General features: G+C 37.7%; 1 protein-coding gene across 2 annotated transcripts in view; it reads right to left on the bottom strand.

Moving 5' to 3' along the window:
- LAMB4 (laminin subunit beta 4) overlaps positions 1–13,828 on the bottom strand; it is a 1,139,974-nt gene that overhangs the window by 378,402 nt on the left and 747,744 nt on the right. For both annotated transcript variants that reach the window (XM_044088495.1, XM_044088496.1), the window contains exons 23-24: positions 9,896–10,120; positions 4,746–4,966 (exon numbers count right to left, since the gene is read on the bottom strand). In XM_044088495.1, coding sequence (XP_043944430.1) covers positions 4,746–4,966; positions 9,896–10,120 — 446 coding nt within the window. The remainder of the gene's footprint in view (positions 1–4,745; positions 4,967–9,895; positions 10,121–13,828) is intronic.

Raw genomic sequence — 13,828 nt, 5'->3', positions numbered from 1 at the left:
AATCCTGTCAGAGATGTAATTAACCATAGGCAAGACTGCTCTGCAATTTGCAGCTTGTTACAGGCCACCCTCTCAATCTCAGGAAACTCACACAGCTTTTCTGAAGACACTGGAGGGTATAAATGTATCTCCAAACACCATCATATTAGGAGACTTCAACTACCCGAATATAGACTGGGATCATTACTCAAGCTCCAACACTCTAGCCCAAAGGTTCCTAGAGTTCATAAACGCTAATGCCATGGAACAACTAGTCACCATCCCCACAAGAGGAGAAAATATACTAGATCTCATCATCACAAACATGGGGACAAAATGTTCAACACCGGAAGTATATCCATCATTGGTGAGATCAGATCATAAACTAATCTCACTGGAAGTCCATATCCCGCCCCCACCCAAGACAAATAAGATCACAGTGAAGAACTTCTCAAAAGCCGACTTCATACTTCTTAAGACTGGTGTGGTATCCTTCAAAGCCCCCGAGCCAATGGAAACCACTACCCAAGCCGCTGAATCACTTGCAAATGCCTTCTACCAGCACCTCCAGGACTGCATGGATCAGGCAATCCCAAATAAAACAAAGACCCTTACCATCAAAGGCAAGCGCCCAGTCTGGTGGACCCCAGCCATAAACAAGCTCTACAATAAAAGGAGAAAGCTACTACAAGAAAGAGCAAAATCCTTAAAAGGGAAGACACCCTTGATCATTATAAGTAAAAAACTACGATCACTCATAAAATCATCCAAAGCAAATTTTGAGAGAAAAGTCGCCAAAGACACAAAAGACAATCATAAGGCCTTTTTTAGCTATGTTAGAAACCTGGGTGGAAACTCCCAGATATGCTCAGAATTAGTTCAAAATGATGCAAAAATCACTGAACCAACAGACATTGCCAACATACTGGCTGACAGGTTCAGTGCAAATTCCCCCCCCCCCCCAAAAGGAGAGATACCTATCCCAGCGTAATGTAGCCTCCCAAACATCTCATATGTACAGGTGAAAACTGCTCTCTCCAAGGCGAAAAACACAGCATCTATGGGACCAGATGGTGTCCCAGGCTGTCTGCTCCACGAACTCAATGAGGAATTAAACCCGCATTTAAGGCAGCTGTTTAATCTTAGCCTCACCTCAGGATACGTACCCAAGGAGTGGCGTACGGCAACTGTGGTCCCACTTCACAAAGGCGGTGCTTCCACGGACCCTGGAAATTACCGCCCCATTAGCTTAACAAGCCTGGTCTGCAAAGCTATGGAGAGGATCATAATGGAACTCATAAATAAAGACATAGGGGACTTACAGACATTGGATCAAACCCAGTTTGGCTTTGTCAAAGGCAGATCATGCCTTTTAAACTTGGTTGACTTTTTCGAAACAGTCTCAAAGGCCATTGATGAGGGCAAGGCAGTCCACACAGCCTACCTGGACCTTGCAAAAGCTTTTGACACAGTACCCCACTCGGGTATCATTGAAAAACTCACCAGCCTAAATGTAAACCCATACGTCACAAGATGGGTTGCAAACTGGCTAAGTGACACAACCCACAGGGTCAGAGTTGCTGGCGCCATGTCAGACTCCAAGCCGGTCACAAGTGGTGTCCCACAGGGCTCAGTCCTGGGCCCCCTCTTGTTTGGCATCTACTTTTCAGAAGTACAGGCAAACACAGGAGGATTATGGCTGACAAAGTTTGCAGATGACTGCAAACTGGGTGCCATAGTTGAAAACACATAAGACACAGATATTCTTCAGAAGGGTCTCATAGAAACGGATAACTGGTGCCAGAGCCATGGCCTAAAGTTAAATGCCAAAAAATGCATAGTCATACCCTTCGGAAAAAACAAGGTTACCCCTAGCTACCATATAGGTGGCAATCCACTAAGCACAGAAGAGGTTATCAGGGATCTGGGGACCCAAGTTGACAGTAACCTCTCCTTTGACACTCACGTTGCCAAAGTAGTTAGGAAGACCTTCTACATTGCCCACCTGATCATGAAGGGATTCACATCCAGATCAAAGGAGGTCATTGTTCCCCTGTACTCATCACTCATCAGACCAATGATTGAGTACAATGCCCCATTCGGAATGTATCTTACCAGACACCTGCAGCAATTGGAAAGACGCCAAAAATTCCTCACCAAAAGGATAATGGGTCTCAAAAATATGTCTTATGCTGCCCGACTGAAGGAACTCCAGCTCTATTCAGTCGCATACCATCTGCTCAGAGGTGACTTGTGCCTGACATACAAGGCCATGTCCAACCCGGAATTAATGGACATGCTACACCTCAAAAAATCTAAATCTACCAGAACTACAAGATCAAGAGACCTAAACCTTAACACGGTTATAAATAAGACGTGCTGGAGGGATAGATTCATCACCCAGAGACTCCCTATGCTGTGGAACAAAATCCCAGTACATGTGAGGCAGAGCACCTCGCTGGCTTTGTTCAAGAGAAATCTTGACCAATGGATGGGAGATTGCAGGTTTACCCCGGGGATCACCTCTGTGTCACTGCTGGACAGAGGTACAGCAAAATAATGGGCATAGCATCCTTCAACTTAAGGGGTGGTGAAAGCCACAAAACTTTGGGCTAGGCTTATAAATGCCCTAGGGCAGATATCCTAGTATAAACCTATGAACCTATAAAATAAAGCAGAGCTAAAAAAAACAGTGCTGATAACTGTTCACCATCTTAGCCATGCCCAGAAACAGTACGCATTTGTATTTTCTAATAGTGAAGGATCATTCATTACTGCATTTGTCTAATATGAGTACCTAAGCCAGGTGGTGATATGTTATTTATGGCAGAATGACATAGCATTCACATAAACATGTAAATGTGATGTATGCTTGCTGTTTACAAAATGTTTCTTAATGTGAGTTGGGATAATTAGATGTAAAACAGTCACTAGATCAGACAGTGGAGTGCTAGATTCATATTTTTATGTATATGTAAGAGAAATAGTTGATCCTTGGGAATCATTTTGCTAGTTTCTCTGGCACAACAGTATACTTTTCTCATATTTCTAGAGAATGACTGGTCTATTTGTGTGTCAGCATCATTATACTAGTAAGAAGTCATGTGTCAAAGAAAGCAAGAGGGGACCTTCCGTGTGTTTATTCCCACAATAGTTCCTTATCTATAGCATGTTGATTTTATAATTTATTTTATCTGCATGTTACTGTAAATTATTATTTGCACTAGCATGCATTTTATTCCACATTAAAAATGCATTTGAGGCAGTTGTCATGTACATTTTGACTTATTTCAGAATGAGTTTGCTTTCTTAAACCCACCTTCTATCAATTCACTGATAGGGCACATTTTAATATTTCTTTTTTTCCTGACTTCCCGTACAGTGATGTGCAGGTATGTTAATATCTGAAGAGGTAATTTTGATAGCAACAATTTATTAGCTGTTTAATTTTTCTATTTTTTGTAGGCTATCTTTCTTTTTTGTTTGACTCCAACAAAAAATCAGAGTTTGTCCCAATGTAGAACACAAAGACAAACAAGGATCTTAAATGTGTCTGCTATACCTTTATCTAAGAAACACAGTATACAGTTTAACCAGCCCATTAAAATATATGTTTTTATATTTCTCTATATTGTTTCATTTTAAGCTTAAGCTTCATGGAGAATAGGCATTTCTTCTTATGCTGCTGTGTAATAGATTCAATTGCTGCTTTTAATAATGCGTTCTTAACACTTCCACTATGCCTCATCAAGGATCCACTAATATGAACTCATTAGAATTACTATCCAATGGAAGAACTAAATCTAAAATTCTATGCATCCCATCCATTTTGGGAGCAAGCCCTGCAAACTTATGTATACCACTGTCATATGAAAACAAAGAAAGTGAAGATTCCTAAAACAAAGGCATCATTGCACTTGAAAACCACAGGGGCAATAATTTCCTGTAAAATCATTTACTGTGGATTTCAGCAGTAAGGAATGGATCTTGGTGGATTGAATTCTCATCCACTTGGAGCTCAAGGAGAAGTGGAAAAGCCATTCTTAACAGATTCCACTAGCCAATGACTGTTCTAAAGGTAAACAAGATTGGAATATTGGGAAAATAAGACTTCATTTTCCAGGTTTATTATGCAAAATGTCAAAATATCCAGTATTTAAAAAGTATAAAATGGAATACAAAGGCATGTACTGGAGTCTGAACTTATCCGTCTGTCATAACCTACCACTGTGACATTATGCTCAATCTGTATAAACATACAGCTACTACAAAAGCCACATTGATATAAGCCTTTGAGGTTTTTGGTGGAAATTCTCAAAATCCACTTGTTTGCAAAAGGCCATGAAATTCTTAGATCTCTAGTTAACAAAGCAAGGCTCTCCACTGATGGTGAAAAATAAATAATTGTGTCCTTTATTAATTAATGAGCTACCACATTAAATAAGAGCATAAACGTGTTTCGTGTGTGATATTTATTCACTGAATATACAGGCGCTTATGTTGCGATTAAATAGAAAAAAAATGTGTATTCATTGACTTGCTTGACTACAACTATAACAATGAAAGCAGTGCTTACTCTGGGAAATAGAACTTGTAGTATATTTTATCAGTAAACAATTCCATAATAAAAAATCATTCATTCAGCTCTCCAGCCTTCATGGAGGTGGGCGAGGAGGGGGACATCAATGTAAGACAGAAGCATCTTTTGTAACTTGAATACTGAATAATGATTGTAAGCAGGCATTATTAATGTGTAAAATTATTACCTGGTTGCATTGGTTGCCCAATGAATTTTTGGGATTACAAGCACACTTTTGGCATCCATTCCTGCTGTTCATATTCCAGTACCCAAAGTCACACTGATCACAGATGGTGCCTATTACATTAGGTACGCAAGGGCACTGGCCAGTTTCTGGGTCACAAACGCACTCTCCATTATGGGACTGACACATTCTTCTGTTTGTTCCTAGCATGTTGCAGGCACATTCTGAAGAAGAAAAAAATACATCTTAAACACGTAATGCAAAAGGTATTAAGTAACTGCTAGATTACATAAAGGCAATTGGATTATTTGACAGATATATGCATGTATGTATGCATATGCAGGTCACCATTTGTGACAATAATTCCATATATTGTTATCATATATCACATGCTACCTTAGTGCACTTAAGTGCTAAGAATAATACTATTACTTACCAGCAGTGCCTGGACTTTATTCATCAACAGGCATCAGTGTCTGCTTGGTCTGTTTACTACTATGTCTATGTCTATGCATGCATGTAGTTATCTATATTGTGTGTATTTGAGATCACGTGTGCTTAATGAGAAGGCCCATGCCTGTGAAATAATATTTTCCTGTTTTTTTTGGAAAATAAAGCAAGACATATTGTCTTGTAAGTCTCTTCTCCAGAACATGTTTGCAGATTGCTCAGACTACCTTCCAAACCTTCTCTTCTCTTGTTTGGCATCATTATCCAGTAGTATTTTAGTGCATTCTTTTCAAAAATAAGAAGGATATGAGCATGTGTATTTGCTAGGTTATATATAACAAGCAAGCCCATATATGCCTTGGCACAATATAGCTCAATACATGCTGTGCTTTATTTTAGATATGGTAGTTCTAACCTAATAATCGTAATGACAATACAATCATTGTTGCTTCATACCTCAGTCCAGGCTGAGATTAAAATAGGTCCATTTGGATAAATGCTCTACCGTAATTATGAAACTAACTAACTAAATAAATAAATAAATAAATAAAATAAAACTACTGTGTGGTAAGGCACTTTTTCAGCTGGGAAATACTATTTTTGCACATCTTCTCCATACTGCTAATAAACACAGTGGCAATCATTTTATTTTGCTCTTATGTAAATTGTATATTCCTGAGAAATAACACCACTCCATCCCTGAGTCCTCCGTAATCCAGTATGCAGGTGACTCTGCCATCATCTACACTGCTGACTCCCCCTTGGACCTGCAACTAAAGAACCAATCTGCTTTTACTAAAACTGAAAATTGGGTGCATAACAACAATCTTGTCTTGAATGCAAATAAAACAAAACTAATGACCTGTACTCCCTCCAGAAGCTCAGTAATTGATAACACCTCCTTTTCAATAATTAGCCAAAATAACACCCCCATTGAAACTGTGCCTCAAACCAAACTCCTAGGCATCATCATTGATGAGCATCTGAAATCTGACATTCATATTTTAATAGCCATTAAAAAAACAACCAAAAACTAGGACTCCTACATCAACGTAATTGCTACCGGACTCCTTCCACCAGGAAGACTGTAGCCTCTACTTACCTTCTCCCCTCTTTAATTTATGGTGCCTCCCTACTCAGCAACCTCCAACTTGGCTTACAATCCAAACTGGATTCCTGCTACAATAAAATCTGCAAATTCACCACCAACTCCAAAAACTCTTTCCATCATTGCTTCTCCCTCCACTCTCTACAGTGGTTAGAACTTTCTAATTGCTTGAACTTTCTACAGCTCACCACTGCCCACAAACATGTGTTCAAACCATCCAGCTGCCTCACTTTCTCCTCCTCCTTAACCATCTACATACCCTACCACTAACTCCGGTCAGAAAATCAAAATCTCTTATATATTCACAAACCTTCATGGCCCCCTTGACAATTTTTGCTCTCTTACTCCATAGCCCAACTATGGAACTATCTCCCCCCTCCCTTCGTAATACCCCTAACCACACCAGCTTCAAATCCCTACTAAACTCCTACCTGTCATCAAATTGGATATGTTCCTGTTCATCTCCTACTTGAGTCCCCTCACTACCATTCATTTTAGCTGCCCCATCTTGTCTCCACCTAGCAGCCCTACACTCAACTACATCTCCAGCTCCCCTCAAAAACTTCTACCAGACATACTTATCTTCTGTTATATCTTCCTCTACTTCTATCTACTTCTGTAAGTTAACATAAAAAAGTTCTTATTCTCCAAATGTTAAACTGCTACAGCCTGAACATGTATTTTGTTTTGCTCCACTGCCACTGAAGCCACTCTGTATTCAAACATAATTACTTTCATACTTTGTACTTCTTACTTTACTACTTTGCACTAGCTTATCAATATTGTATATACATTGCTTGATATTCATGATTATATTGTCTGTGTAATTCTCTAAGAATTCAAATACTGTATTGTATCACCTATGGAGCTTTTCTCCCCGGGCCTCCACTGAAAATGGGCTCTTCTTGGCCCAGTGGACTTCCCCGGTCATCAAACTTTAATAATAATAAATAATAATAATAATAGTAATAAATAATATTTAACTATGTCAAAGCCAAGACACACTGTATTATCTGTAAAAACATTGCATTACAAATCTCATAATCCCTGAATATAGCAGTTCTTCTTATGCTATACTGCATTTTACTTTTATCCCTCCTGAGTATTTATTAACTAACTTGACCCAGCTTACAAGGGTGAATATCATATTCTGAATACAAATAGCAGGTAAAGTACAACTCAAAGTAATCTTTCTGTATTTTATCACCCTCTTACCAATGAAATGAATATCTTATGTCATAAAATAGACCATCTGCAAGGTTAAAACCTAATTGCTTCTTTTTACTAATCAAACATTTCCATGGAATTCATGTATATTACTGGTGCTCACATGCTAGTAGCTTGCGACACACTTTCTCACTGCTCAGTGCCATTTGCTCGAATAAGCAAGTAGTCTTACTTTCACTAACCTGATCTTCTATCACTATGTCGCCATTCAACGCCCACCCCTATAAAACTGTATGGCCCTATCAGAGCTCTAACTGTAACCATAAAACTCCTCCCTCTGTTTCCAAGCTGAGCCCTCACTCCCTTTCCCTAAAACTCCACTCCCCTCCCTAACTCTAAAATTCCCAGTCACTCACTAAACCTAGCACTTCAAGCCCTCCTCCCTAAACCTAAATTCCCAGATCATTCCCTAACTCTAAGACTCCACTGTGGTTCCCTAATCCTAAACTCCTTTCCTGTTTTCTAACCGTTAAATCCCCCTCCTACTCCTTCCCACAGCTGCTGCACTTAACCTCACTTGAACTCGAATAATGTGTTTAGGCAAAGTGTAGAAGCTGCTTGCCCACATTCATTCATGTTCAAGTTTGAGCATGAGCAGCAGCCTACATGAGCTACAAGAAACTTTTGTCCAAGTTCTAGAGACAGTGGTCTACCAAGTGCTTGGGATCTGAGCACTTGTAGTACAACCATAGAAAACTCTGGGCTGTCAGGTTCACAAATGCTTAGGAAAAATATTTTACATGATTTACACAATTTCACTGTGAAGGCAATCAATATATGGAGAAAAGAAATATACTATGGTAGCTCCAGGATTTTGAAAAGCTACACAGATCAAAGAAATATGATATTGTATTAATTTGTTAATGTACCTAAGAGCAGAATAAAATGAATGTAGTGTTTTCATCAACAATTTATAGATTATGTGGATATCCTGTGATATAAAATAATAATTTAGTTTAGTAAAGTTTAATAATTAACAGAAATAATAATAACCTGAAAAATATAGCTGTTCACCGTAACAATCAGTGTCTGTAAATGAGTAATTTCTAGTTAGAGAGGTTTAATACCTTTAATAAATAGACATTTTAGAGTTAAATTTCATACCTGAAAATAGTTTTACAATGGCAATAGTTGTAAGAATTTTAACACAAAATTATTTGTGTATATAAATGGGTTTATAATAAATTATCAATTTAAGTTCAACAAAATAATTGCTGTCTTTGAGTCAGTCTTGACTCCATAAGTGACATAATTCGTAAACAGGGGCCTATAGCACAGGTCTATAACTAAAATAAGTAGAACACACAGCGATACTATTAAACACAGTGTACTTTCTAATACTGAAACCAAGACTTTGTAAATAGCTAAAAATGTTTTTGTGTTATGGCATACATACTCGCTACAATAAAATCCTATTTTTTTTTTTTTGTTTTGTGAAATGCTACATTCTTAGTTTACTTTAGGTATGGTCACCATGCTTTATTGTGACACAATGCAGATGTATGTAAACATACCTGTTAATGTTCTAGAAAGAAATCTGTAAACTACCATACCAATGATCCTGTAGTGTAAATTAAGAGTATCAATCAGATGCTAAATCTTATGTTTTTTATAAAATGTTTCCTCCCTTTCAGTCAAAATGACATTAACTTCAACCATCACAGCAGTGTATTTCGGTCTTTAACAAACAATAAATTGTAATTTTTGAAATATAGCAGACATTTCTCCTAGATTCATTTTGTAAAATTAAGGTGGTATTCCATGAATCACTGGAATCTACCTTTTGGCAATTAATTTATTGTGAATTAAATATAATTCATATAATTCAATTCCAATGTTGTGTACAATTTATAATATGATTTTAATGTTAATTTTCCATTTTCACAAAATTTTTTTTACTGCTTTGTCATTAGAGACATTTTGCATTTGTTATGCAAGTATTATTATCAGAATAGTCATTTTTAGTTTTCACCAAAAGAAACAAGCTTCCATGATGATTAACTGAAAGCAATTTATTTGGGAAATGTATAACCAAGTTTTTGAAGAAAAATATTTCCCTCATAATAAAAAAGGTTTCCTATTTGTTATTACTAAATGGAACTTCTTGACTTTTGTTTATATTCATGGAAGTAGTTCATATGCCCAAACCTAGTGATTACTTGGGTACAACATGCATGGATACATTAACTATTGCCATCACATTTGATGGCAGTATAACATGACACTGCAAACCCAAAAAGGTACTATTTTATAAAACCTTATAGTGTGTTGAAGCACTCTGTAAAATAAATCAGTTATTTCCAAAACATAAATCAAAATGAATGCTTTCTCAATTGATTTAATTCATGATAAATGAGTGCATACATACTTGTACAGCCCTTTCCATGTGCTGATCTGTAATATCCTGGCGTGCAGGACTGACAGTTGGGTCCATGTGTGTTGTACAGACATTTTAGGCACTCTCCAGTAACTCTGTCACAGGACTCTGGATCACTGATATCTATGTTATTGTTGCATGGGCACGGTAAACACTGATCCCCTACCTGTTTCAGAACACCATAATGACCAGAGGGACATTCATCACAGTGTTTCCCTAAAGCAAATAAAGAAGACAGTATAACAAGTTAATCATCCAATACTGTTTGGTTTGTGCTCTGCATTTGTTCATCACACCATATTATATGACTGTAGTCTTGCAAGCATTTTTATTGAAATGGAGGAAGGAAAACAGGAAAAATAATATCTATAAAGGTAGCACATTAAAAATGATTAGCATTATAAGCAGTATAGATCAGCACATACAGGATACAATGTAACTGCAAAATATTGATGTTAAAGTACAAACATAAATACAAAGTATTTTAAAAGGTTACGACTCACAGCAAAACAGTTTATCAATGATATATAATGAATCAAAGAGGATAGCTGCCATTTGACAAATGACATTTCCTAGGATGCAGTTTTCCTGATCCCAGCTTCTGAAAGATTTTCTATCAATCTGCTGTACTATAAGATCACAGTGGTAAAATAGTTTTCCCATTGAGAAGTTGGTATGTTGATATTCCTCATGGTTGCATAACATGTAGTTAGTTTATATATAAGCATTTTGGGGTATGGGGTGAAATATCTCACATAGAAGTTGCAGGGGACTTGCCTGTGGGGGAAAAAAAAAGAAAAATGTTTTTGTTTTATGGGTGTTCTACAGTTGCTTGAGTCTTGGATGTATGAACTCCAGTGACTCACAGCCAAGGTCTCAATCTGCTGAGCTGACCGAACAGGTGCTCAAAATCTGATGTGAGTTCAGAGATACAGCTGCACAATGGACTGATTTAAGCAAGTGCTTACTGTGGAACACATAAGATGGAAAGGGAAATAGGGAGGAGAGTTTAGGGTTAGAGAAGGGAAGGAAGGAGGATTTTAGGTTAATGATTTGAGCAGAGGGGAATCAAAAGGTTAGGTTTAGGGAGCAATCCGGAGATAATGGTTAGGGAAGTGAGGGGAGGTGGAATTTAGGTTTAGGGAGTGGTTGGAAGGTAGTAGAAGGTTAAGGTTAGGGAGGTGGAGAGGGATTTTGGGTTTAGGAAGTAATCAGGAGATTAGGGTTAAGAGGAGGATTTTAGGTTTAGGGAGTGCTCAGAAGGTAGCAGATGGTTAGGGTTGGGAGGGGAGTATGATTTTAGCCTAATGGCATGAGGGAAAGGCATCAGAAGATTGCAATTAATAAGGGGGGGTTTTACGTTTCGGGAGTGAGTGGGAGATTAGGGTTAGGACGGGGGGGGTGGTAGTCTGGGTTGGAGATTTTAGGGTTGGAGCCAGGGTTCTGAGAGGGATAGTTAGCCTTTCTTAACTTTACAGGGATCAAGTTAGTGGAAGTTAGGGCACCTGCCGCAGGGAAGTGTGTTGTAAGCCAATGTCATACAAGCATTTGTTGTAGACCTGTTTTTGACTAGTTATTATCCACAGGTTTGGTGAGTGAATTATTCAAATTTGTTTGACTCTTCCATTTTGCAGTCTGCAGATTTTACATCAAATTTTCATAGTGAATCCAAACCAAAGTGGTGCATTATTGCAGTGTTTGTAATTCAGCATTTCTGTGAATAATCGTAGCTCACATGGACATGTGATCACTGTAAGTTAGATGAAGTAATTAAATCCTTCTTGTGGCACTCACTGCTTACAGTAAAAGCCACTGTGAGATGGCTGCTGCAGGAACCAAACTCTGAAGTGCTCGTATGCCTTTGACAGTTATTCTTGAAATGTACTCGTGCATTGCTTATTTTCCTTGTGCACATGCTCTGCATAAACTGAAAAGTACGTATTTTACAAGTACACTGGATATGAGAGCAGAAGGGCTCTCCTGTCTGCTACAGAGTTATGCCCAACATTACGGATGGTCTCCTACTTAACACTGGATTCATAGTTCTCCCTGCTTACTCCTCCCATTCATTCTGTATTCAGGTGAGTCAATGATTTTGTTTCTTGAGCAACAAAGAGCCATCCTAATTATTCTGTTCATCGACAACCATAGTGCTCCTAATTTTGTATTGCATAGTTAATGTCTGAGAGCTTGTATGTGTGTTGGTTCTGGGAAATTACACACTAAATCATGTCGGGAAAGAAATGTGTTCATTAGAATGCAAATGGCAACACTGACTTATTTATGTTTAAGTCCTCTCTGTCTCTAACTTGGTCTCTGTATTTCAATCCCTCATAAACCAACTCCTTATCAGTTCCATTCAGACACTCCCTACCATGGATCCACTATATTCTGCTACTCACTGTTAAAGAGTCAGGTTATAGTGTATTAGTTAGGAGGTGAACTAGTCATCACTGGCAGTCATGATTAAGTGGTCATACTAGGTAGATGTGGAAAGCAATGGCATCAAGCATCACATGACGAAGTGCAGGAGCAGGCAGGCATCACATGATATACACTGGATGCATGTTATTTCCCCTTCCTGTTTTTCACTGGTGTATCTTGCAGGTGCCCATGGTCTCCTACAGAAGATGTATAAACAGTGGTATATCTGAATCATTCCTGAACCCAGCCAATAAGGGGCACAAGTGGATGCTTTGTCTATGTGCCTCTGGGTCTGATACAGATAAAATTTATAAAGTAATAAGTATCTTTTTCATATTCTCATATAAAGCATATAAGCTATTCTTACTTAGGAGTGTTACAGCAGGCAGTCACGTCCTTGCTTAATATGTAAAGACAAAACTACTTCTGATGATCATAAAGCTTGTTAAAACTGAAGCGCTTTCAAAAGCACTGTAGAACATTGTCACCCTGAGGTTTTCTTAGGAAAGACTACAGAACAAAAGGAAGTACAGAGCTCAGTTATAAATGATGCATTTGCAAAAAGTCAAGATTGTTTAGGATTAATTGTTTAAAAAATCTTTTACTGGTGGAAGAACTCCGTTATAGCATGAAATCCTGATGAATATGAAAAGCATTTCTGGGTTCTAAAAGACTTAAGATGCTAATTCTTAAATATTTACATATTAAAGGTATAATAAAACATTAATAATTACTTAAGCATATAAATATATATTGCATAAATATATACAGGTGATTATTCTTTTGTTTTAATGTTAATATCACAAGGAGTCAGAAAAGACAGGTCCTGTGACTTATCAGTCCTGGTGTAACGACAATGCTAACTGCATCTGATGCAGAGTCATGGCAAATTATTTCTTTTGTAAAGACAAGATAGCACTCACAACAAGCTCCGTGCACACAAGAAAATAAATAATACCAAGTCCAAAAAGTCAAAACTGTTGCACGGAGAAGCAGGACTCTTGAAAAGCAATGTCCATGTATACTCAAAAAGGCTGCCTATAATGGCACACCATCAACTGTTCTTTAAATTCAAAAGTCAGTTACAAAAAGTCACAACTTGCTATTCAGCACTGTCAGGAACTTCCAATTGCATCAGTTAACTTCACCGAACAATAACTTGTAGACATTCAAATGCACTAATCCAAGCGTTCAGCGAAGTTTAAAGAAAAAGAAAAGTTTATTTAACATCTGGCTAGCGCTTTCAACAAGGTCTTCTTCAGGCCGTTATACAATTTTTCAAAAACTTTCACATACATTTATAGAGGATGTGACATAAACAATCTGATGTCATATCCTGTGCAATTTAAAAACAGTTAAAAATGAAAACATTCACCTAACCATTTAAACACTGTGACATTTAAACACATAGCACTCTTGGTAGGAATAGCAAATACAGCTACTGTTTATAAAAGCATCAAAACTTTTTGCATTCCTAAAACTATTACAAATAAAATATGT

This window comes from Protopterus annectens, chromosome 11.part0 (assembly GCF_019279795.1).
Source record: "Protopterus annectens isolate FY-2018-M chromosome 11.part0, PAN1.0, whole genome shotgun sequence".
Lineage (NCBI taxonomy): Eukaryota > Metazoa > Chordata > Ceratodontiformes > Protopteridae > Protopterus > Protopterus annectens.
This window is presented reverse-complemented; position numbering and strand designations above follow the sequence as displayed.